At 33.7% G+C, this 27,678-nt stretch overlaps 1 protein-coding gene across 4 annotated transcripts in view; it reads left to right on the forward strand.

Annotated features, from left to right (window-relative positions):
* TANK (TRAF family member associated NFKB activator) overlaps positions 1-26,872 on the forward strand; it is a 79,537-nt gene extending 52,665 nt beyond the window's left edge. For all 4 annotated transcript variants that reach the window (XM_036996005.2, XM_036996004.2, XM_036996002.2 and 1 more), the window contains exons 5-8: positions 15,818-15,894; positions 16,525-16,640; positions 21,985-22,568; positions 26,090-26,872. In XM_036996005.2, coding sequence (XP_036851900.1) covers positions 15,818-15,894; positions 16,525-16,640; positions 21,985-22,568; positions 26,090-26,269 — 957 coding nt within the window. In that variant the 3' untranslated portion in view covers positions 26,270-26,872. The remainder of the gene's footprint in view (positions 1-15,817; positions 15,895-16,524; positions 16,641-21,984; positions 22,569-26,089) is intronic.
* The last annotated feature ends 806 nt before the right edge of the window (positions 26,873-27,678 follow it).

The raw sequence follows: 27,678 nt of genomic DNA on the forward strand, positions 1-27,678 counted from the left end.
GAAAGAATTATTCCTATCTGCAAGGAGACATGACAAGGATGTTCATGCTACATTGTCTAGAAACAAACTGAACATCCATCAATAGCAGAATGGTACATCTATACAATGAAACACTTCAGAAAATTTTTAAAAAATAAATATTTATATATTAATATGCCTAGACTTCAGAGCAATGTGGACTGAAAAAATGGAAATTACAGAATAATAAAAGGGGAATAATTTATGTAAATGTTTTAAAAATACAAAGCATGACATCATTTACAAAAACGCAAATGCGCAGTAAAAGTATAAAAACATGGGCAGGAGGGGTACATTTTCTTCAGAAAAATGATCACCTCTACAGTGGGGAGAGAAGACTGATTCTGGGAAGGAAATAAAGAGGGCTTCAGTTTTATCTGTAACTTCTTTTTTTAAAGAAAAGATCTACAGCCAACATAGCAAAATGTTAACACTTGTAAAATCAGGGTAGTGGATATATAGTTAGCTATATATTATATTTTCCATGCTCTTCTGAATCATTAAAATGTTATGTTTAAAAAGGAATTTTTTAAGTGAGATGACTTGGGTGTTAGTGGGATGAAGCAGCTTTTGAATAAAATAAGATCTCCTACAAATGAGGACTGTTAACATCTGCAAGACCACTTAAGTCAAGAGTGCTATATTTATTGCTTCTAAATAATGTACAAGATTTTAGCTTTGTGTGTCAGGGTTGGCTACTGATTCCATAACTAAGACAATCTTGTCTTTATTTAACATCAATCTGAGAAATTCTCTATAGTGTTTTCTACTTCATCTTTTTTTATTTAAAATCATTATTTTTTTTTATTTGAATCATTCCACTCTATTCACCACTATCCAATTTCCATTTATCTAAAAATGCTGATAAACACAAGAAGCCATGGCATTAGAGTATGTTTAGGTTTACTTTGCAAAAGATGAAATTCAGAAACAATGAATCTGACTTTTGGAACACAATTTTATGATTGGGCCTATTATAGTACATTATAAAATAATTGAACTACTATAAAATGCTGACTTAAAAATTTTGTGCTTAATGTTTACTGTCCATTTTCCTGTTTCAAGGTCTGATAAATGTCATTATTTACCATTAACTTCTAATCAAAATTCTTATATTCAAGTTATAACATTTCTTTGAAGATAATAAAATATATCCTACTCAAAATATATAGAAGGTAATTTTTAAAATAGCAATCTTGGTTACAATAAATAGGATGATGTGAAAGGCTCTAAGATAATAGTAATGATTTAGTTATCTTAAATTAGGGTAATTTGTCATCGCTTAAGAAAGTTATAGTTTATTTCTCAGTCAATAACTGTTCAAAGGGAGCCTTCAACAGAATTCTTTATTAAATGACATTTGTTTTAATTGTGAGATAACCTTTTGTATATAAAATATATGAATCCTAGGCTGAAATTAAATGTAAGTAACAGAAATCATGTCAGAGATAGCTTATTTCCAAAGAACCAGAAATATTGCATCAGTTGTAACTTACGTTGTAGACATACAATATGAGGAAAAACTATAAATCTCCAAGTAAGAAATCTAAATTCATTGAGTTCTTTTAATTACCTTTACTAATAGGGAAAAAGTTTATGTGACAGCCATGTTTTAAAAGTTTGAATACTTCATCAACTCAGTCTTCTTACACTGTAACCATTTAATAAAAATAAAAATTAACTCTCTTATATTTCAGCTTTTCATCTTCCTTATATATCTAGAGCCAAAGTGTTAATAAATACTAAATATATAAGGGATTAAAGAGAAGAAGTATATCCCAAAAGAATGAATAAATTGGATTTATTGAATATTTGAGAATTGGCTATATATTCATTGTAAGAAATTAGGCCTGGTTTAGAAAAATACTGGCCAACCAAGCAATCGAAAGTAAAATCTTTTCCATTGGCATAATGTTGATGTATACTTACTGAGTTATAATTAAAGTCACTTTTTGCTAATAGAAGTGAAATCCTTTCCTAAAAACCTTGAATGATTTGAGCATATCAGGGGTTTTCCAAAATTAAAAATTCTATATTGAGTGATTGCAGTTTTATAAAAGTATGCATCTACAATATAAGAAAGAAATGGAAGCACTATGCAGAAATGGCTAAGATAATGGTACAATTCTTTTTTTTTTTCTGTTTTCAATACTCATATTATTAGTCCTTTCAAAAACTAATTGATTTCTACAAATCACATTTGCAATCAATTGATCTAGCCTCTGTAATGAATTAGTAAGTTAATAGAAATGCTTTGAACCAGTATCAGAAGGAAGCTCCTACTAACTACCCACAGTCCTTTCCTCTTTCTGTTTGACGGATGGCTTGAGGATGTGTTTTCTTCAGATTATTTATTTTGTTTAGGGTTAGGATATTTGAGAGGGGAAAAGACTCGTGGATATTATGGCAAATGGCAACTTTGGCTGCCTTGGACAATAAGACAGGGAGTGGATGAAAAAGGGATATGTTGAAGGGAAAGAGGCCCTTTCAGAAAATTGTATTTGAGAATCATGACATTTATAGTTCATCCTCTGTTCATGGTACATGTACATAAAGATCATACAAGAGTCATTTAACTTCTAAAGGGGCATAAAGAACTTGAGACAACAGAGCCTGTATCAGTGGATGATACTTAGTACTCTGCATATATTTAAGAGACATTAGAGAGGAAATATGCAGCTCTGGAAAACCTGAGTTCACCTCTTGTACACCACAGTAGTTGGCAGTGTTTCTTGATGAGATAGTATTTTGGCAAAGGGGGCATTGTATTATCTATCATATAACAAAGTACCCCAAATGTACCCCAAAACTTAATAATTTAAAATAACGTACTTATTATCTCACTTTCTGTGTATCAGAAATTCAGGAATAACTTAGTTGTGTTGTTCTAGTTCAGGATCTCATGTAATTGAAGTCAGGACGTAGGCCAGGGCCTCAGTCATCTAAAAGCTTGACTGTGGTTGAAGGATCCACTTCTCGGATTGCTCACTCACATGACTGTTGGCAGACCACCTCATCACTTGGGCCTCACTTCACATCCTGGCAGTTAATTTGCACAAACTAAAAAAGAAACCCAAGAGAGAGCAATAAGGAAGCCTCAGTGCTTTTTGTGACCTAGTCTCTAAAATTATATACCTTCACTTCCACTTTATTCTGAGCATTAGAATAAGTCACTGAGTGCTCCAGAGGCAAGGAAATGAAATTATCCTCTTGAAGGGAAGAGTATCAAAAAATCTTTAATCTGTTTTAAAAGCATCACAAGGATTGAAAATTGTGTATGGATTAGACTACCGAAGATTGAGAGTGTGGAAGTGTAGTATTTAATTCATCATATGATACTAAGTGAAAGGTAAAGGAGCTTGACAGAATTTGACGATGAATTCAGCTTCCTGAGTCCATTGTATCAATCTCAGAGGAAAGAAGTACCATAGCTTATGTCTTAAGAACAATTTCAAAAATTCTAATATGAATATAAACTTTCCAGAGGAAAATAGCTGAGCGGTGATTTAGAGAGCCAAGAAACTGTTACCTGTTCTTGCTATTTATTTTTTAAATCAATTCTAAAAATTGAAAATATTTGTATATAGGAAAACAAATAACACAAAATGTACACACTTATTCATGATGAGGACTGTTATGTCATTTGCAGGACACCATTCTCAGACATAATAACATATGTCATGATAGCAGTTAGGATGTAAATATCAAATTTTGTAGCATAAATTGGCATTGTTTAATTCTTTACAAAACTAGAATGGTAATATACTGGTCCATTTTTATCATCTTGGAAATAAAATATTTTTGTAATACACTTTCTGGGAAGCACTTCAGTTGCCAAACTAAATACTATTCAAGGTGTGTAGAGTTTCACAAAATTGTTTGCCCTCATCTTTCTATTCCACTTTCTGCTTTTTTACAAGTTATATAAAAGTCTAGAATGTTTTGATGCAAGAAAATATGTAGAAAGCAGTAATATAGAATGTATAAAAGAATATGGTCATGTTAGTAAGTTTTCTTCACTCATTCATTCATTAACTCTGAACTGCTATGTACCTAACACTGTCAAGCCACTGGAAGAACAAGCAGATATTGCCCCACCCTCTGGCTTAAAGTTTTGATTTAATAACCAAAATAGAAATTATTGAGTGTTGTAGAGTTATTTCAGATTCTAGGATCCAAGATACAAAGTAAATATACTGTTAGTTTATTTCAACTTTTAACTACTTAGAGATCATATGTTCATGTATCTAAAGAACTGATTTTTATGCTTTATTTCTGATTTTTTAAATATATATTTCTAATTTATTCTTTATACATACTTTTTTCATCAGAGTTACATGCCTTAAGCAAAAGTTTAAAAATACAAAGAATGCAGTTGTTACTGAAAGAAGCCAGTTGGCAAATTCCACTGTACCTGTCATTGTGATTAGATCAGCAGATACCATAGTAGCTCTGAGGAGCAGGAAAGATTTTGGAGGTTAAGAATAGTAAACCAGTGATGCAGCTGTGGAGGTGCCGTCAGCACTAACACTAAGGAAGTAAGATGCGCTGTACCTGGCAATTGCTAGTAAATATAGAAGCTCTGACATGTTTGAAGAAAGCTGATGTCTAAAAATTCATTTGTCAATCACTTAGACAAGAAGTATTTATTGAACTCCTTCTATTTGCCCAGTGTTGCTAATCATTGACAGGGATACAAAAAAAAAGTAAGACAAGATCCATCCCATTTAAGGAACTACAATCTGGTTGGAGAAACAAAGATTTGGAGACCAAAGCAAGTAGCAAGCATTATAAGACTATGTGAGTACTAATTATATGATCAAATGTAATCCTAATTTTAATTTTATGGTACAGATAAGACATTCAGGACCTTAATTTAGAAAAAAAATTCCCAGTGAGCTAAACGTAGACAAGCAGAGGCTCAACATTTAATTCAAGTAGGAAAAAGAAAAATTCTTATTTGTTTATGTTTTGGTGTTGTGTTCATAGATATGTAAACTTGAATTTTCTTTAAGATTTTAATGGAAAAAATATAATTTCTAGATAATAAAATTATTCCAGGCTACTTTGGAGAACATGATATAAAACTGAAGAGCTAAAACTGAAGGTTGTGAAGGAAGAATGTCATTTACTATAATCTCTCTTAAATGACATAGTCATGGCTTCAGAGGAGAGGGCTCCCTACCTTTTTGTTAGTCTGTAGACAGTCCTGTGGTGAGAGGTATTGAACCTTTGTGTGTTCCTCCAGTCATTACTTATGGCAGTTTTGGCAGGCAGTATATGAATGTCAGCCCTGCTTTGCTTTCTGGCCTTCTGTAGCTTATAAAGTCCTAGCCTCGCAAGTCTAGGTGTTAGATGGTAATTGCTGTCCTTGAACTGTCCATATCTCATATACACTGGACTTCAAGAGCAGCTCCCACATGGGGATCTCCATCTGAGTTTTGGGCCCCCATAGCTGTTCTTAACTCTATAGATACTTATTCTATTGTAAGTCTCTTTAACTGTATTTATTAAGTTGCTATAGATTATCCAGATACCTGGTTTTATATACTTTGCAAAAGCTTACAGAGTATAATATACAGGTATATGATAAATACATTTTTCATCATGTGAACAAGTTAGAAATTAGACCACTTGTCAAGATATGTAACAAGTGATTTTGTTGGAAATTCAAATCTGGTTTACATCATCCAAACACATAGTACCTTTTCTAAGACAGGAAACTGAAATAAATTTGACTGCTTATTTTCATTACTCAACTTCATAAAAAAAAAAATTGTCCCTGGTTTCTGCCTTTGTAATTTGGGAAATAATTTTTGAGGAAAGAAGGAAATGAGAAGTAACATATCACTTTTTAAATTCTCTTCCTTTGCTTTTAAGCAAATTTGAATATCTCTGGTGTGCTTCCCCCCCCCCCCCTTATTTCTCCCTTAAACCCTTTCTCACATTTCCCATTTTTCTTTTTTCTACTCTTCTCTAGAGCCCCAAAAAGAGTTAGAATGTTGTATTCAGCCTTGATTTCTCTTGACCTACTTAAAGTCAGTTCTTTCAACCTTAATAGGTTACAAGTAGCCTCCCAAAACAACCTAGTTTCTCTTATTAATGTATAATGTATCATCCTAAAGGGTTCAAAATCTGTTTTGAAGATAATTGTTTTTCAGTGTTATAAAATGTTTCTGCATTTGATCTGTTATGGTATGTTGTGGCTTGGATTTTTTTTGGAAGTTAAGTAAAATTCAACTGCACGTAGATGCATAGTTAGGAAAGGGAAGCATATTTTAGTAACCTTTTTTAAAATTGTGGATATTCTTTGATACTGCACCAAAACTCCCTAAGTGGTAGTTTCTTAAGTGATAGCCTTAGTGTAAAAGCTGGCACTAATGAACTTTTCTGCTACACTAAAAGCCATTGTTTATCTTGTGCTTTGAATATACCTTTTGCTTATGCAGGATTTTGTAGCATCATGAACTGGTCATTTGGAAAATAATTGGTTCATTGAACTATGCAGGTCTTCCAAATAATGACTTATTTTATATTTTTAAATCACATTTAACATCATGATTGATCTCATCAGAAAACTCTTTTAAGTGTTGGACAGCTGTTAAGCTTACTGTAACAGATAAGTTTTTCAAAATTATAATTTTCACTTGAAAACTTCTATTTTTTCATGGAAAACAAATCAGTTGTTTTCCTTCAAGTGAGAGGCTAACATCATTTGCTTTTGAGAAAATGTCTGGATAACCATAGCTTGCTCATCAGTAATTCTTTCAAGTGAAAATGGCATTCCATTAAAAAGTGACTAGTTTGGCTGGCAACTCAAACAGTTACACAAATGCTTTCCCCAAGATAACCCTTGTACTTCAGTATGAAATAGAAATGCTTTGTGTATATTTCCCATTTTGTTACACAGAATATTAAAAAGATGTTAAATTGGGATCAAAATTCAATAAAATTAGTAATTTTTACTGCCTCATCAAAAACATTCTACAAGTTCAACCATTGTGGAAAGCAGTATGGAGGTTCCTCAAAATGCTTAAAATAGAAATACCATTTGACCCAGGAATTCTACTTCTAGGAATTTACCCTAAGAATGCAGCACTCCAGTTTGAAAAAGACAGATGCACCCCTATGTTTATCGCAACACTATTTACAATAGCCAAGAAATGGAAGCAACCTAAATGTCCATCAGTAGGTGAATAGATAAAGATGTACATATACACAATGGAATATTATTCAGCTATAAGAAGAAAACAAATCCTACCATTTGCAACAACATGGATGGAGCTAGAGGGTATTATGCTCAGTGAAATAAGCCAGGCAGAGAAAGACAAGTACCAAATGATTTCACTCATATGTGGAGTATAAGAACAAAGAAACTGAAGGAACAAAACAGCAGCAGAATCACAGAACCCAAGAATGGATTAACAGTTACCAAAGGGAAAGGGACTGGGGAGGATGGGTGGGTTAGGGAGGGATAAGGGGGCGGGAAAGAAAGGGAGCATTACAATTAGCATGTATAATGGGGGGGGGTATGGGGCAGGCTCTACAACACAAGACAAGTAGTGATTTTACAGCATCTTACTACGCTGATGGACAGTGACTGTGAAGGAAGGGGTATGTGGGGGAGATTTGGTGAAGGGGGGAGCCTAGTAAACATAATGTTCTTCATGTAATTGTAGATTAATGATACCAAAATTTAAAAAAATTAAAAAGAAAACATTCTGCCATAAAATCAGCTTCTTATTTTACTACGTGTGTGGCACTGAAGAGTACAGTCACTTAGTTTGGTACCATGACCTTGGTTGTACTCAGGCACCAGCAGTTTTATTCATCATTGCTTTTGTATCAGTATAAATGCTGACACAGTAAAAAAGGCAAATAGCATTTAATGATACTGTGATAATAGGTGACCCTATGAAGTTCAGGATCTGGGATTTGATTTTCCCCTACTTTTAAGCTAATAAGTTAGACAGGTACTGCTTCATGGATGCTGGAAGAAGACAAAAGATTCCTGGATCAGAGAAAAAACCTTATTATACACAGCACAGCAAGCAGGAAGAGCATTTTATTTGCATTGGTCCCATCTCAGGATGACATGGGAGACCCGGATGAATCTGCAAATGCAATGGGAACACTAAGTTTGAGGAACCCGCCATTTTATAGCAAGCAGTAAGCAGCCTGCTTGTCCAAGAGGAAGACATTACATCATTCAAGTTTCCCCTCTCCATACACCACCTTGAGAAATGTCCCATGTAAAGGACAATCATAGCCTTGTATTTTAGACTGCACAGCAAAAATGTGCAAGGACACTCGGCTCATGCAGATTCCTCTCCTAAGAGTGGATCCCTTGAAAGGATCTCAGGACTCCCAGGGAATCTTAGACCATGTTTTAAGAATCACTGTTTTTACTAGATTGTAATTGCCTATTAGAAAAATCATGTTGCCTTTTTCTCAATAAGTTATTTATTATACATCCAACTGAAAAAATGTTGGGTCCTAAGACTTCTCTAAGAATCTCCTCAGGAAGCCTTTTTGGAAAACCAAGTAATTCTGAGATAGATGTCTTTTGTTTCCTCGCTCCCATTTATCAATAGTTGTGTGGTTTTGTATTCCAACTCAGTTTTCATCGAAGTGATTCCATATCAGATAGGTTTATCCACTGTTATATCTGTGCCTGATTGCTTCTCACTATTTAACATTAAGGAGAGCATGTTTCCCTCTACATTTCACCCAGATAATGCTGCAGGGGGGTCACTAACTTGCCCGTATTCTCTGACAGGACATGGAACGTCTTCCTGCTGGATGGCCACAATCAGTATTGCTTTTCCTTCTCGCGGCTGCTGACTGAACGTTCTCCCCCTCTCCCTCCCCCATGCTGTGCCCTTAGAATCCCATTCCTGTCCCTAGTTTCTTGCTTCTTATCCTGCCTTGAAAACAAAGTGATAACATTTTTTACAAAGCTGAATCTAAAACTCTCTCCTTCCTAATTTTTTGACAAATTTCCATTCTTTTTGACATGAAAATAATAGATCTGGATAATAAGTTGTTGTTATTGTACCCATGTCTGAATGCCCACATTTAGGTCCTGGGAAGGAGAGAGACCAATGAAAATACCATACTGGTAGCCAAAAATGTTTCAAGGAGAAGGAGCTGGTCAGTTGTGTTAAATACTGTTAAATGAGCATTAAGTACAATGAGAGCTTTAAGAAAAACCATTAGATTGGTGATTAAGACATCTCTTGAAAGTCATGATGAAACCTCAGAAGAATGGAGAAATTTAAAAAACCTGAGTTTGGAGTTCAGCAACATAGAGGGATGAGAACCTAATAAACTTATCTTCTAAAAATAATAGTGATAACTCTGCCAACATACACAAAAACAACTCCCTGAGAACTTTGCATATTTTAGAGAGGAGTCCAAGATGTGGAGCAAGTAATTGACTAGAGCAAATTCCCAGTTTTCTGTGGTTTTGTCCTGGCTACAGTTGCAGTGGTTGAAATTTCAATAGAAACCCACCATCATTCTGGCTGGAAGAACCAGGAAGGAAAATGAATCAGAATAACCGTGGTCACCAGAGAGTGAGTGGTCCCAGAGAAGGAGTACCCTAAGTTCTGTGTTTAAATTCAGCCCAAGTCTTTGACTATTCCCTGAACCCATGGCTGTGTGGAACAAACTGAAAACAGTGTGCTGCTAAGACTTAAAAGACTAAACTGAGATCTTAGCTATTGCTCTTCAGAGAAGTGACAGCTTGGAGTGTGAGCCTAACCAAGTTAATTGCCCGCAGAAACAAAAACATCAACACCCCTTGGTAAGATGTGACATACTGTCTCTACAACATAATATTCACAATGTTCAGGGTACAGTCCAAAATTATTCAATGTATGGTAAGTCAAGAAAATGTGACCCAGTTTCAAGGGAACAGATACCAACCCTGTGATGATCCAGATGCTGAAGTATTATTAGACAAGGATTTTAAATCAGCTACTGTAACTATGCCCAATCTTTTTGGGGATAGGTAGGAAGGAAGTTAAGGTCTTCAGAGAATAGAATTAACAAGGAGGTACTCCACTGTCCTGCTTTGTCAAATGGGTAACCTCTAGTACTAAGATTGAGAATTAAACTATGAATTAAGTTTTGGCTCTCAAACTTAGCTATTTGGTTAAGAAACTATTGCTAGATTACCTCTGTCAACAAGTGAACTGGTTTGGCAGAACATGAGTATATCTAGATGATTTTGGATGTAAATTTCTACTTGGGTATTCTTGAACATAAGGCCATACCAAAAGTTTTTCCCAGGCAAAAATTAAACATCATTTGGTTTATAAACTACTCATTGAGAAATGTATTTGTTGTTTTAGAATCTTAAAATTAGTTTGCATTGGTACAATGTGTAAATATTACCATTCAATGTCTTCCTCACCATGCTAGGTAAGTGTACTACCTAACTTCTCTAGCCTTCAGGACATGTGCCTGACAAGAGCCTGTAATGATAAGGTCTGGGTTCCAATTGCAGCTACTCCACCTACTGGACTGTAGGCAAATTATTGGATTTCTCCAAAGCCTTATTTCTCAGAGCAAACTTTAAAATCACATTAAAGTACTTAATTCACAAGATTATGTGCGTTAAGTTAAAACATGCAAATTGCTTAAGTAATAGCAGTTTTCATGAAGATACTTTCTGTTCCCCATGGTAATGGTATAACATAAAATTTGTAGTTATTGAAAAGGATTTTCCCAGATCAGTTCACTTTAAATGTAGTGTTGGAGAGGGGGTAGAGGGAGTATAGGAAACATTCATTTTTTAAATTGGTCGTTTAAGTTATTCATTTTCTATTTTTTGCATAAGAAGACACCCCCACCATTAGATATTTCTTCCCATTAAGATAAAAATTCAGAAACATGCAGAAGGAACTTAATACAAAGTGAAAGACTCAAAAGACAGACAGTAGGAAACTACTGATCTCTGCTTCAAATAAACTTTATAGAATTGAAATTATAGCAATTGTGGCACTACTAGTAAAGGATTTTAACTTTTTTCTATTCAAGATGTTATAACATTGAGTTGATGGAGATTTGGGGGGCTTATGTTAAACCAGAACCCTATAAGGAATTTGGAAGTCATTGGGTATTTATTTCATTTTTATATTGTTTATTTTCTTACCACTTCCTTCAGGGCTCTGGGCTGGGTTTCATTTTGTCCAGAAATTGTTTCCACGCCAGCAGTGGGTTTGCCTAGTGCACTGTGTCATGCAAAACAGACAAGGCTCCTAGGATTTGTGTTCCTCTTGGTTTGCTAGATTTTCAGCAGTATTAATGAGGGTAAGAGAACCATAGATTTCACATGGCCATAAATTCCAGCAAATACAATTTCCTTTTATTTATTTTTTTATTTACCTTTTCTCAAACTTTTTTTCTCGAACTTTTCCTGTACTTATTTTCTTACCAAATTTTTTATCAAATCTCTTTTTGGTATTTCTCTGTTCCTATTTTCCACCTTAATCTCTTCCCTGTCTCAGCCCTATTCTCACTGTCTGTCTCCCTAATGCAACCATATGCAGTGCTTGGTTTTACCATAACATCTTTGTCTCAATATATTAGCTAAATAAAACTGGTAAGGAAATTTCAGCCTCAGTTTCTCCTTTACATGTCACTGTCAGTTTCAATAGTCCAAATGATAAGTTAATCCTTATTTTCAATTTCTTTTTCCACTACCCATTTTTCCTTTTCTGTAGTAAATTTTATCAAGCTAGTATTTATAGTAAACTATTCTACAGGTGATCCTTGTACAAATCCATCCCACCTCACCTTGACTTACTTCTTGGATTACACTGTTGGAAGTTAAAGTGTAGTTCTCCTCTGTTTTAAAAGCATAATTCTGTTAAGCCTCAACCAGAAATGAAATCAAATATTGGCTGCATTCAGTTGCTGAGACATCTAAAAATAAATGTTCCTTTTGCATGCAAGGAACTCAGCTAAATTTTTTAGAGGGAATCTTTGATATGAACACACGAATAAAGTGATAATTATTGCAATAGTTCAAATATATATCACTGAAAACTCATCACTTTTATTCAGTGTTAGCCTTTTAAAGTTTAGATTCCTTCTTTATTAGAGAATATGCATTGTATTAATTTATTATTATCTTTAAAAGTTCTATAACTCAATTCAATTTTCTGACTTTAGTTGCTAAAAATTTTTAAGAAAAAATATGATTCAGAATTTAAACTTTTTATCACATTTACTTTTTTCCTCCCAACTTTATGGAGGTATAATTGACTATATATATATATTTACGGTGTACAGTATGATGTTTTGATATATGTATACATTAGGAAATGATCACATCAAGCCAATTAACATATCCATCACTTCACAGTCATAGTTCTTTTTTATTGTGATAAAACCATTTAAGATTTATTCTTAGCAAATTTCAAGTATACAGTATAGTAGTACTAACTATAATCACTGTGCTGTTTGTACATTAGATCTCCAGAACTTATCCATCCTGCATAACTGAAACTATGTGCTCTTTGACCAACATCCTCCCATCTGCCCACTCCCTCCAGCCCTGCAGCTACCATTCTACTCTGCTTGTTTGAGTTTGACTTTTTTAGATTCCACATACAAGTGTGATCATGCAGTATTTCTCTTTCGGTGCCTGGCTTGTTTCAGATAGCATAATGTCCTCCAGTTTCATCCATGTGGTTAAATGACAGGATTTCTTCCATTTTTAAGCTGATATATTCAGCCTTAAAATAGTCCTGTATATATAGATATACAATATCCCATTGTGTCTATCTATATACCGTATTTATAGGTAGATACAGAATACAATGGGATATTCCATTGTACATCTATCTGTATATACCACATTTCTTTTATCCATTCATCCATTGATGGATACTTAGGTTGAATCCGTATCTTGGCTATTGTGAATCATTTTGGTATTTCTGAAATTCGGTTTATTAAAGGAAAAAAATACTTTCACATTTAGTACAAAGTATTTAAAAAGGTAGGTACTAGGGAAAATAAACATTTCTTTCTTTGATATGTTCATATATAACAGATCCTGGACTCGAACACAAAAGCATTTTTCATTATCTGTACAGTAAGAATAAACCACATTTTCGACTAATGAATTATTAGCCACTTTTTTCTCCTTAAATATCAATGAATATTCAACTAGCCCTTGAACATATATTTTTTATGTTATAGCCATCTATGAAAAGCTTAAGTTGATTTACAGTAAAACAAAATTCTCCCAATTCACACAAAAGAAAACTTAAGGAGGCATTTCACAACACCTCCCAAAGTGTTTCAAATAGGTTTATCTTAATGATTTAGTTGAATGACTTTTCCAGCCCTACACTGGAAGTGTAAATGAAAAGTATGACGTGTAAAACTCTTATTTCAGTATTCATTCCACAAGTTCATCATTTCCCAACTAGTACTTGGAACAGTTTATAATGTTAAGTATTTTAAGTTTTAGTACCTCAAAATAAATTCATTTGTTGAGTGATTTAATGTTTAAAATCTCTTACAATATAATGTTCTAAGTTCCCTTGCTTGCTTGCTTGAAGTTACAGTAACTTCAGCTTCCTGCAGTGCAGGGTCCACAATGGAAAAGAGCGTTAACATGCTGCACCCATTCCAAATGCTTCAGAACGTCGTTAAGAGAACAGCTTGCTATTTTTTTTTTATTTGCTTGTTTTTTGAATTAACATGTTAAAAGGCCCCTCTCTGACAGTTTTTCTTGGTGCTTAGGACCTAAAATTTTCCTTTGAAATATATCAACAGATTTACTTGATAAGAATAATAGAAAGTGTATTGTATTGCTCAGTAAAGCAGGAGTACTTTATTTCAGTAACAACAAATATAGTCATAAAGACCTTAGTTTAGATACTTCAAAGAAATTGCTTAATGTTGAGTTCTCTGTTTACCCCTGCCAATACACCAAAGTAATCTTTTCCAGATAGATTTACCCATGCCAGTTACTAAATCTAAATACCAGAGAAAGTTGACACCAGTTATTTGTCAAGCTAGACAAAAGTTTATCATTCTTTTTCTTCCTGTTCCTTCACCTCCCTTCCCTCCCACCCAGTTTTGAAGACTTCTTTAACATCGGAAGCAATCATTCAGAGTTTATATCTCAAAATTAATACTTTGGAAACTGTGATAGTCTACCACTTTCTGTAACATCTTCATTTTTAGGCTAAAATTACAGAGTACTTCTTTCTGGCTCTATAATTTTTATTCATACTAAGAATTTCTAGTAGTAAATTTTAAAAGGAGATTAATCATTCCATTTAATCACTTGTTTTATTATGATTTAACATATTGTCAAATGTTTCTATTCCCTTAATAAACCTCTTCTGTTTTGTTGACATAGACTTAATACAGTCTTTCAAAAGTTTATTTTCATACTTACAGCATCCCAAATGATTGGCTGGCTTTAAAATGTTGCCTTTCTTCCTAGTCCACACTACAATCCATTGAGTGTTCTAATTGCACATAACACTAAAGAAAAACCTTGTCTGCCACTTTTAAAAACAAACTGTGAATGTGAAAATGTCTTCTGATGTGACTGCTTTGTAAGTTCAGTAAAGCAGTTTTAATCCAGAAGACATGACCTAAATGTTTGCTAGACAAAAAAATATGCAGCAGCAAATATCTTTATTTTGCCTCCATCTGATATGATATATAAAATTACAAATTGTTTGGGTTGACAAGGTTTTATCTTACTAATGACTGTAAAGGAATACTCTGTTTTAGACATGTTAAGCAAACACTGGTGTTTAGTAAAAGCTTGGAAAGTAGGATAATAAATAAATTGGAGGACATACTAATTTTGAAAAAACTGCAATCAAGTCATTTTCTTAAAGAACAAATAAGACTTAAGAAATTGAAAGAACGTGTTGAAAAGCAAGATTAAAAGGAAATGTACTCAGATAAGAAACTGATGTAAAATAATTCATTTTAAATGATAGGTATTGTAACCTTAATTTAATAAAATCTGAAAAGTCACTAAATATTAAAATGTCCACTGGTTTGAATTGGAACTTAAATAAGACCAATACAGTTTTGGCCGAATTATTTATGATTGTAAAATATTAGAACTTATTCAAATCTTTGAATTTGTCAATTTTTTTTAAAGATTTTTTAAAAATCTAAGCCATACAGTAGATTTACATGTTCTTTGATGTTGACTTTAGTGTCAAAATAAATGTAATACCAATGTAAGCCACAGGGTGGGAGTGAAAGGCAAGAACTTGTGTTAAAGTAACTTAGGTACATAATTGCCCTATCCTCCAAATGCTTGTTAACTGCTAAGGATCTGTGTACCTGGTTTTCTTTCTTCCTCTAATACAGTTGCATTCCTCAGCTTAGAATCTGTAACAAAATACAAAGATCTTAATTTAAATATATAGGCCCATAATAGAAATCACACACACAGATTTTTGGTTTTTTTCCCCTTAAGTTTTTCTGGTCATATCAGATGTTTAGTGATCAGAGTAGCAATTTTGATCAATAGTTGAATTTGAGGAAATTATAAGTACTGGAAATAGTAATTAAATAAGTTACGAGAAATATTTCATATCTTCACCCTACTTTTCTACCTTAATTTTCTCTTTCTGGGACCTCTTTTCAAGCAAAAAACCTATTGTGCATTTTGCGGATGTGTGTGTAAGCTACCTAAACTTACTTTACAATGAGGAAGATAAATTGTGTGTTTTTTCTTAATCCACTCTTATTTGAGTTTAGAAGCAATTTAAAGTGGTAATCATTTTATATCTTTAAGGTAAGAAGACAAGAGGTTTTCTCTCCTAGAAAAGAAACTTCTCCAAGGAGTCTTGACATTCCTTTATTCCATGAAAGGTAGTTCTATATCGTTTTTTGCCAACTCTAAAAAGTATGATTATTGAAGTATATTTTTATTTACATACTTTTAAATTTTAGCAATTTTTAGAAAATTGCTTTTTGAACTAGAAGAGACCAACCTAAGGCCCCTCCATGTTAAAATGATCTAAATAAATCATACAGTTAATAGCAAATATGGATCTGAAAACTGAATTCTCTAAAGCTCTACTATTTCAGTAGACCAAGTATTATGGCTACATTGTTTTATATGGTGTATCTTAATGTGAACCTTATCGAAGTGAGGAATATTTGATTTTCTTCTATTTAAGATGTTTACAGAGAACAAAAGTCATACATTGAAATTTCTAACATGAGAATGAGACCAGCATAAGTGTGACATGTCTCAGTAGATATTCTAGTCTGTACTACATTTGTGTATTAGAACTTTTAATCTATTGCTTACTTTGTGCCTAGCCCTCCACATATTAGTTATTTTTTTAGGGCATATTCTAGGAATTTAAAGTAGTTTTTAACTTTAACCTTTCAGTAATTATTTTGTGGTACATTAAAAGGTGCTATGTAAGTTTAATTATGATGAAAACATTTGAAGACATAGCCTTACATTTTAAAATATTGATTTATCTTTAGGGGTTATATAGAGAAGACTTTCCGTGATCTGAAAGAAGAATTTCATAGAATATGCATGCTAGCAAAAGCTCAAAAAGACCACTTAAGTAAACTTAATGTACCAGCCACTGCAACTGGTAAGGTTTGATTTAATAAACAGTAGTATTAATTTGATTGTGAAAATATTTGTAAATGCTTACTAAGTGCTAAGAATCTGCACCTTGCACCTCATACCACTTATAATGGGTAAGTGCTGTAATATATTATCTAATTATTGGCTTTTCCCTCTCTCTTTCCTGTGTATGGTTCTATGTAGATTGAATTGAACTGCGTAATTACTGATCAACTTGATGAGAAGTCCCACCTTGGAAAAAGTACAAAATAATGGATGTGTCTCTCAGAGTTTTCTGTTGCTCTCTGGGAGTCACACAAAACATTAATTCATGTGTTAGTAAGCAGCCTTGAAGCTGCACTGAAATATATGGGCTGGTTTTTCACTTCTTGAAAGTTAATTGAATACTCTGGTTAGATTCTTGTAATTTGGTTCAAGAAATAAACATTTCACATTTTGCAAGGCAGTTCTGTTGGAGGTACAAAGTGCAAATTTAGTATAAAATACAACTTAGAAGGAACATCTGTTTTAATGTGCTGCAGTGTGGTTTTTTTAAAGCTCTACCCTTCCCTAAAACCTAAGACTGGCTTCCTGGTTATTTGCTTCAGTAGGTTTGATATGAATAGCAAAATACCAGGGATTGAATCTGGCTACCAAGCACTTCTGTAAACAGAAGGGAGATAAGCTGATCATTTATAATGATAAATTTGCCTTTACCCTTGTGATTTGAGATATTCTGTGTACAATTCCCAAGAGATGTGATTTACAGTTTTCACTCTGAAAGATGTTGCTGCAGTACTGACTAACACCCCTTTCATTAAAGATCACTTTCCATTTCTTACAGCTCTTCTATCTAGGCTATTTAAAAATCATTTTATAGTGTAAATTCATTTTTTGCTCACTGCTAACATTTTATTCTCAGAAAAGGTACACAGTGTGGTGTTGGAGAAACAAAACAATCCTTGTAGACAAAGTTTCTTCCCCTCCCTTTCCACTATCTCCCCAAAATGAATGGTAATTTTCCCATCTTAATTTTTGTCATTTTGATAAGAAATTGATCTTTTGTGCAGACTAAAGACACTAGGTACTTCTGAAATAAAAGAATTATTTTTATTTAATATATACTAGGTATGGAGATGTAGTACCTAGAATTCATAAACATGCATTTTGAACATCAACATCTTATCAAAACATTGTAATGGTGATATATTCACTGTTATACAGAGAACCTACCCCATTATCAATGGCTTAATACTTTGACCAGTTTTAAATTGCATAGGTCTAAATCTGAGTATGTATCTGTCAACTAGAACACTGAGTGTTTAACTTCAATTTCTTCCTAACATTACTCCTATGTTTTAAATGTCACAAATAATAAATACAGTATAATTCTTGAAATGTTTTAGGTCTGCTGTGCTATAGACTCAAATATTATGCTTCTGACTGTAGTAGATCAAATGGGGAAAAAGTGAAAAATATTTTGGAAAAAAGATGCATATTCAGGTTTTTTAAGGATGAACACTACATTTAATAAAAATATAAAGGAACTGTTTCAAATGTGAGTTGTATAATACACCTGGATAAAGTATATTTAACATTATTGACCCTATCTTAATTTTTGTTAAAATTTTATTTTTACTTTTTAATAAACATATAATTCATGAAAAAAGTACTGCGTTAGAACTGTACATTTCCTTTTCATTACTTTCTTTTTTCTTCTCATCCACTTATGGCAATAGCCTTGAGAAGGAATAAAGATAAAATGTATGTTTAAGCAAATGTGGCTTTAAAAAAAAATACTATTTGGTCCATAAAGGAGGATCCTTTTTCAGTGGTGATCAGTAGAGAAGAATGTTAGAAACAACCATCAGATCTTTTTCTTTTGTCAATATACAAGGTAACTAAACTGAGAAGTGCTCTAAATGTACAGCCTGTACTTAACATTTAGAAATCTAAAAATGTTTCTCATTTTATTTTTTTCCTTGCAAATATGTTCCTGAAATAAGCAAGGTAGATAAGCATGCTGTCCTGATCACATTTCTCAGGACAGGGTCAGGATGACAAGTGCTTTCATGCACTTTGAGTTCTGTTCTCTGAGCTTGGCTTACTGGTAGCCTTAGAACTCTTAGGTTTGAATCTTTGAGGGGCTTTCTGTTTTGTTTCTTTAGATAGTAACTCTCATTGCTTGAGCAGATTAATTCAGCAGATTATGTTAGTGTAACGGAGGTAACCCAGCTAACTATATGGAAAATAAATACCTGCTTTATTACAGCTGTTTGAGTTTTCCATATTTTGTTCACAAGCGACATAGATCAACTACTAGAAGAGAAATTCAAAGAACGTTTCTGTCACTTTGGGGAACATCTCTATATGTAGAAACCAGCATGTTCGATTTGGCGTAACGATCCAGAGGACAGGCTCTTAAGTTAGGTTGCTTGGGCTCCAGTGCCACACCTACCACTCATTTGTTAGTGGTGTAGCTCTGGAGCTAACTTCTCCATTTCTCAGTTTCTTGACATGTAAAGTGGGGATAATACAGTATCTACCACCTGATTAGTGTTAGTATGAAATTAATTAATGCACAATGATTATAACTGTGCAGGGCATATATACATACTATTAATGTTAATAGTTGTCATTAGCAGCAGCAGCAGATTCTTCAGTGTTCTCTGTTCTTGTAAAGATCATTTTGATAAACATTTCCTCCTCCTCAGGTGTTACAGAATTTGATTACCTAAAAGTTCGTTTTCCTTATTTGCTATTTGCAGTTAGCAAATGTAGTCTATAAAGTACTGTTTCCTAAATGTGTGCACAAGGGTTCATCTCACTGTTTATGCTAACGAAAAGCTGGAAGGGCAGTAAAGACCCATCCAGAGGGACTGGTGTGCCTTCCTTCTGGGCCTGAGCACTTGAGCACCAAGTTCAAGCCAGAATTTTTTTTTAACTTTTAATTTATTCTGCAGACATTAAAAAGGATTTACAGATTTGTATCAACACAGAACGATGCCTTTGATACTTCACTAAATAAAAAACACTTTTTTTTCAAGTACTGTTTCCTAGAATTTCCTGCTACTCTTAAGTCTACCAGGAAAAATGACTACTTGAGAGTTAATAGGCTTTAAGAATCTTGGAGGACAAAGAAAACAATTAAGTTTGGTCTCAATTATTATACCATTCCTAATCAAAGACAAATAATCTAGTGAACGTAGATTATTACACATGCTCTGTAGGGAAGAGAATTTAGATTCATTCATAATGAACTGAGAGCATACTATGTGCAGGCACTGGCAGGGTACTCGGGGTAAGTGAGAAAGAAAACATAATTTAGGATGTCAACAAACCTACTTTAATGGGAGAAAAAGAATTATACTTGAAAATATAATGTAGAGTGTTTAGTCCTCAGGCACCCAAGAGTCATGCCTAAGCCTGAGGGGAGCCAGAGAGAGCTATTCAGAGAAATCTCTATCTAAGCCAAGAAATGAAGGACAAATAAGAAACAATAGAGGGAGAGGACACTTGAATTGAGTCTGCACGGCATGTGCAAAGGCCCAAAAACAGGAGAGCAAGACTATTCTGGAAAACTGTACAACTACAAAGTTCATTATTGCTGGAGGAAGAAGTGAAATAAGTGTGGTGAAAGATGAGAGCACAGAGAGGTGACCAGGGGCCAAACATGAACAGTTTTTTGTGATTTTTCTGAGGCTGAGGGCTCTAGAGAGCTATGAAAGGGTTTAATTAGGAAGGTAACATGACCAGATTTGTAGTTTAGAAAAAGTAAGTGGGGACAGTAGGGAGCAGTGTAGAGAATGAATTGTTGGATTGGATATGAACTAAATTTAAAAGCAGTTTAAAGGCTGTGTTATAATCAAATTCTGATAAGATGGCGTGTACTCTAGAAAGGCAGTAGGTATGTAACAGGGTGAACCAAAGAAGCTGGTTGCATTGTATGTACTACAATCATGGCCAAACAGAAAATAGCTTGTGTTGGAATGTGCTGTGGCAGAAGATAGAAATGTGTCATGAGACTACAAAGACCAGAAGGGAAAGGAACTGGCCTCTGTTAAATGCCTACTAACCTGGGCAAACACTGTGCAAGGTGTTCGGTAAACACTCCATGCTTAAAATCAGCTTCATTGGTACAGTTTCACTGATAACTGCCTTTATTGAATGCTGATTTTCTTTTAAAATTTCTGCCATTTGTCCTATTTAATGAAAATACATTATCAACCTACAACCTCTCTGTCTTCTTGAAGTAACATAGTAAAGCATAATTTAGCGTTTTTTGATGTCTCAGGATCATTAACATAGGGAGTGCTTTGATCCTTGTTTTTTTCTCATAGAGAAATGTAGCCCTTGTTGCCCCTATACTGGGCTGTAGTGTTTTTTGAGTTTCTATATCTGCTCTTTTGTTTTTCTTGTCTCCTTCCTGCTTTCAGCTGTTGTTGATAAATCTATATCTGCCTTCAACAACTCAAATCCATACCTTTTAATTTGTTACTTGTAACCAGCTGTGAATTAGGAACATCATAAGCTTGTGAGAATAGATCTAACATGAGAATAAGAGTAAAATTCACGTATCTATAGACCTTGTGGCTCTAATTCTGACTCCTCGAAAGCTCTAACTTACATACTTCCCAGCTTATGCCTGTATCCTACAGAGCTGAATTTGTTGGATAAGTGGCTTCTAGAAAAATGAGCTACAGAGGCCCTGGTATCTACCTGATGTCTACCTGTTGTCAGCAGAGGCCTTCTATACATTTTTTCCCCCCTACACAGTTTTCTGAACACACACCCCAAAATGTCATTGTTCTTTGCCTCCACTGTCTTCTTTCTCCCCAGTGTACCCCACTATCACTCCTGGATTGTTGCAGGTAGACAGTGGCTAAATCAATTGGTGATATAATTGGTCATATGGTGGTATTGGGGGAATAATTCCTATAGAGTCTTAACCTATATAATGTCATATGTGCCTCTTAAGGGTTTTTTTTTTTTAACAACTTATTTGTCTAAGGAAGCTCACAGTTGCAGTTTCCATTACTGACAAAATGTTTAAATGTACACATAACAAGCAAATGTTTTTTTAAGTGTAAAGCAGTGTAACTGTGAACAAGATCCAGAGCTTACAGCAGAAGACCTAGGAAAGGACAAAGTGGTTAAACTGCGACTAATAAGTTATGTTGTAGTTCACCCACTGGAGACGGTTAATATTCCTGTGTAAGAGGGTAGTGAATATAAAAAAATCCCAGTTGTCTTCAGTTGCTATAAAAACCAATAGAAAAAATAATATCTGTCTAAAGCTAATTGAACACTCATATTTTTAAGAATGATTGGAATGCAACTGTTTTCCTCTTGTGCTCTCTTCCCTGCAGAAACGCAATGCTCTGTGCCTGTACAGTGTACGGATAAAACAGATAAACAAGAAGCGCTGTTTAAGCCTCAGACTGAAGATGATATAAATAGAGGTGCACCATGCATCACAGCTGTCACACCAAGAGGACTGGGCCGAGATGAGGAAGACAACAACTCTTTTGAATCACTTTCTAAATTCAATGTCAAGTTTCCACCTATGGACAGTGACTCAACTTTCTTACATAGCACTCCAGAAAGACCCAGCATCCTTGGTCCTGCCCCATCTGAGGCAACATGCCAGGATAAATTTAATATGGAGCTCAGAGACAACCCGGGAAACTTTGCTAAAACAGAAGAAACTTTGTTTGAAATTCAGGGAATTGACCCCATACTTCCAGCTGTACAAAGCCTTAAGATAACTGACAAAACAAAACCCTCCAATCTTGTAAACACTTGTATCCGGACAACTCTGGATAGAGCTCCATGTTTGCCTCCTGGAGACCATAATGCACTGTATGTAAATACATTCCCACTTCAGGACCCCTCTGATGCACCTTTTCCTTCACTCGATTCCCCAGGAAAAGCTATCCGAGGACCACAGCAGGTAACTGTTTTGCATTAACAAATGTGTTATGTGTGAACACACATCTTGCCATACGTGCCCAGATACATATCTCTTTCAGGTTACCAGACATCCTCTTTAAACTAATGACTAGCCAAAGTTAAGGCTTTTAATAAAAAACCCAGGTCCTATAAATAACAACATGAAATTCTAAAAGATGAATATGGTAAAGCTCTGTTATAAAGTACCTTAAAATTTATGGCACATTTAAAAATGCATGTAAGTCTTAGCCATATCTAGTGTGTGTCACTTAGTTCTTTCTTCAAAGCTTTTTTTCTCAGCAACAGTGTTATAATAGGATTCTTTGTTAAATTTCATACTGGGAAACAAATGGCTATTTTTGTTGTTAAAAAGTTTGTATATATCATACATATTTTTATAAGAATGCATGTTTTTTTATAAGTAAATAATTGCATTACATATTCCTGTTTATCAAAGTAAGTGAACTCTGTCGTCTAACACTTCTGTCACATTCTCAATAATACAGCACATATAGATCTGTATGGTTTGGTTTTGGTTTTGGTTTTGGTTTCTTATCTGGCACTGAATGTGAAGCCTAATATATTTTTTAAGTAGTCTCTACATATGTATGATTTTAATCAAAAATTTTTTTGTTTCTAAAGCTTGCAGACTACTTACAGCACCCAAATCCACTCCTACCCTCCCTTTTGTTTAGGTTCAATCACAGAATGATTCTTTCAGTTTAAAAAAAATTTTTAATGCCTGAAGGCAAATGAAAAATATATAATTGTTACAATAAACAGAAGCTCATGAAAATACAGATTGGTGTAAATGTCTATAACTTACAAATATTTGTTTGATTTCTCCTTGCCTCGAGATATTTAATTACTTTATAAAACCCAACAACTCAGTGAATACTACCTTTTAACTTTAAATCCCAACAACTCAATGAACACCCTTTGACTTCATAAATCTCTTACAGGTTATGGACTTTTAAATCAACATACAAAGGAGGCAGTAGTCAAGCTGTGGTATATTTTAGTAGTGGGGAAAATTAGGCATCCCCGACAATAAGCTTTAGTTAAAAACTCAGCTATGTTCTCCATTGCCCCTTATTTCACATCATACTCTGGCTATAGTTACTACTAAATGAAACATTAAACTATTTCATTTATTGCAAGTAGAATTCCTGTGGAGCTGTTAAGTACATCAGTTCTAATGCTTGTTACTTTTTTCTCCATTATATCTCCTGCTTGTTCTTTTACTAGTTAGTCCGCGCATTCATGTTTCAGTAGATGGCACCCTGTATTGTGCGTTTGCCTTCTATGCTACAGCAAGGGAAACAGCTGGTATGTGATTACAACTTGATGGAAAAGTATTCAGCTTAAAAAATGCAGGAGAATTGGTGTTGAGCTGTCACAAGACATGGGGCATAAGGTTAGATAATTGATATTTTGGCAGAAACGGCAAAGAAAATAGTTTGTTTTGAAGGCCATATTACAGTTTAGGATTGAAGAATATTTCTTAAAATGGGTTTTTAAAAACATTTTGCTATTTTATTTATATTACTAAAGCTAGTATAAATATAAAATTTTGAGTTGTTGATCATAACAAGAGAAGTGAAAAGTTTTGGTTACATATTTCAGATTTTTATTTTATATCAGTCATTACTACTTAACATCTTTTTTTATACATTCCTCAATCTTTAAATCTGAAATATATCTGCTTATTTTTGCTCTGTGTGATTTTCTTTTCATCCTACTTCTGCTGAGTCAGTAGTAACCAGGGTCCCAACTGAATTCTATGAAGAGATCAAATCTGAACTAATAACTCCTAATCGAGAAGGGTGGATACGGACTTTGAAGATAAATTGGCAGTAGGAGATTGGCTCAACAAATTTAGAAGCTACATCTAAATCTATTCCTTACTGTTTCTTAGATCTTAATAAGAATTATCTGTAACATAATAATCTTTTATTTATATCTCTATCAGTTTCCCCTTAGAATGGTTCATATTAATTGTACTTTTTGTTTAAACTGAAAATAGTAAAATTTAAATCTAGTTAACTCTAGATTTTTGCTTATATACTTGCAGTGAGTACTGCTTTTCTTTCATCATAGAAGAAAGATTCTCTAAAAATTATTTTACCCCAAATTTTAAAGTAAATATTTTAAATATTACTCTTTTTTGTGATAACATAGACAGTTCTCACAAAAGGAATTCAGTCAGTGTTATAAGCCCTCTCTACTATTTGAACGTATATCAGTGCCTAGACAGACTTTGTATATTTACACCAACTGTACACAGCTGTCCAGTAAAATGTTTATAAGAAGACAGTGATGTTGTGAAACCCAAATGCTTCAATTAGTAATATACTGTTTATGTAAATGATTGGTTAACTAGAATGAAAGAGATTGGTTAAGAGTATGAAAACTAACACTGTATCTGGCATTGGACTAGGCTGTTACTTTAAAAACATATTAGTGATTGTAGTGCAAAGGGGTCTCCTTAAATTGACTTTTTGAAGTGATCATCTTCAAAATACCAGAATTTGCTGTGTCAAGGTAATTTGACTGTCAAGGTAAGAGAGCAAGTTTTAAAAATAATTTGGCTTACATTTCAGGAAAAATAAGATATTCCAGTCAACAAACATTTATTGAGCATGTACTGTTGAACTAAAGCCTTTCTTGCCCTTCTAGATACTTTTTTTAAAAGAAAAAAATGCAGTTATCTGAGGTATTTAAGTGCTGCTTATAATGGAGAGTAGTTCTGTTGAATTTTCATGTTCTATTATTCTTTAATTGGGCAACTATTGACAGGTTTCACTTTATTCCCACAAAAAAGAGGAAAGTAGGCCAAAGGGTAACTTTATAACAGGAGCAAAATAAAAAGTCAAAGGAATGCATCCAAAGTTACTAGATTTTGTTGAATGATTAGTTTAAATATTTGTGGTTTCAAAAAACAACTGGTCAATGGCATTTGTCAGTACTTTAAAAGAAAAAAATTGCTTTTAAAAAAATCAAAACAATATTTATTCCTATATGATTTATTCACTGTGTTTGCTTATAAATAGTGAAATTTAAATTGCTCCTGATCAAAATGTGTGAACATACACATCATATCTAGTATACTATGTATTAATAAAGGCCTACAACTTAAGGTTTCTATCATAAAATAGAAAAGATACAGTTTAGTTTTTTTAACATCTCAGTTATTGACCATTGTTTCACAACTCTGTCCATTGTGATATTGGGAATAAAAATTTGCTAGTGTCAAAGCTGGAAGATTTTTCAACATGTGAAGACAAAGTACATGAATGTGTATATTCTAAATGATTACTAATCAAAGTTTAATTGTGCCTTTTATGAAAAAGAATTGATTCATGTCCTCATGTTAACTCTATAGAAAGGAAATGTGCTTTCATATTAGGGCATTTCATATTTATATACATAACCTATTAAAAAATTTTGAATTTAAAACACAATGCAAGTTGATTTTAAATACAAATAACAGAAGATGTGGTTTATTTGTTTCTTCTGCAGCCTGTTTGGAAACCCTTTCCTAATCAAGACAGTGACTTATCATCGGTACTAAGTGGCACAGACTCCGAACTGCATATACCTCAAGTATGTGAATTCTGTCAAGCAGTTTTCCCACCATCCATTACATCCAGGGGGGATTTCCTCCGGCATCTTAATTCACACTTTAATGGAGAGACTTAAGATGCATTTGAAAACAGTAATGTGATCATCAAGTTCTATGTGATGATTTTGGATCTGTAATGCCATAAATACTTGATTGCAAACTTAGTTCGGGATCATTTATTGAAAAATAGTTAGGATTTTTTTCTAAACTATATTGTAACTTTCATTGTCTTTTACAAGGTTATTCTGTAATGCATTTTATTCATGTCGTACAGTGTTTACTATAATTTATGTTTGTTTCAAATGTCTAAGCTTATTGCTTGGATTTCTAGTTAGATCTGTTGAATTTGGTGATATCAAATGTTTATTGGGTTTATCACTTAAAAATTTAGATTATTTATGCTATAGGTATGATTCATTTTAAATAAGCCTACAGTGGAGAGTAGCAGACAACATAAATGTCTAACACCAAACCTAAGACATTTGTCACCCAGTGATAAAATCACTGACAGGATTACTTAAACACTTTAGATTGTTTTTTAAGTAATACCCATGGTTTTAATTTTTACTATGTAGATAGCTACAGGATGAAATGAGTTAAATATTGAGAGGTACTTATGTTGTGATCATTAATTTGTTCTTTGTTCCTGAGTAAAAAAAGAATAAAGGAAATAAATCACATTTTTGGGAAGTCTATAAAATTCTTTTTTTTTTTCCCCCAGTAACCTGTTAGAAAGGTGATACCAGATCTGGTAACATTTAATTACAACTAGTAAGTCACTTTGAACTTTTAAAATTATTTTCCATACTAACCTTGCTAAAGAAGTATTTCTGTTTAATGAAAGCAAATATAAAACTCTGTAAGGACTATCCATATTCACTAATTTATATTAGAAATGTGTACATCCTTGTTGAGAAATTGGTTATTCATTATTAGCTGCCTGATTGATGGCCCTGGAAGACATTTAAGAAAGAGGACACTTAACTCAGAAGGGTGCAAAATGTTTAAATTGAGACTTTCCTTTTTATTTTTCTTCCCTAAGGTTCTTTTCTTTTAGGTTTCTCTTTCCTCCCAACTTTTAAAAATGTTTGAGGTGTGGCTTCCATTTTATAAAGTAAACATTGATTTGCAAGTCTCAAAACAAATTTAAGCCTTCTCAGGAGCATGTGTCTTTAAAAGCTGGAGGGTTTGAGATGGGGAAATTTGAGCAGGCCCCTGTGACTTAGTGAAGAGCCTTAACTTGTGGAAGAATGAGGGTGGTGCCTCTACCTCTCAGGGTGCCAAGCACATCATATTGACATCTTCCTCACCAAGGTGACACAGTGATTATTAGGTATTCACTGTGAAGGTTTCTGAGGCACGTACATCTTTCTTTCATTGCTACTGGGGCTGAATGGAAATGCCTAGACAATTATCTAAGTCTCTTCCCTTCCCCCTACCTTCCACCCATCCAGCCGCCCCTCTCACTCCTCCCACACACACAAAA

The sequence above is a fragment of the Manis javanica genome, chromosome 7 (assembly GCF_040802235.1).
Source record: "Manis javanica isolate MJ-LG chromosome 7, MJ_LKY, whole genome shotgun sequence".
In the NCBI taxonomy this organism is placed as follows: Eukaryota; Metazoa; Chordata; class Mammalia; order Pholidota; family Manidae; genus Manis; species Manis javanica.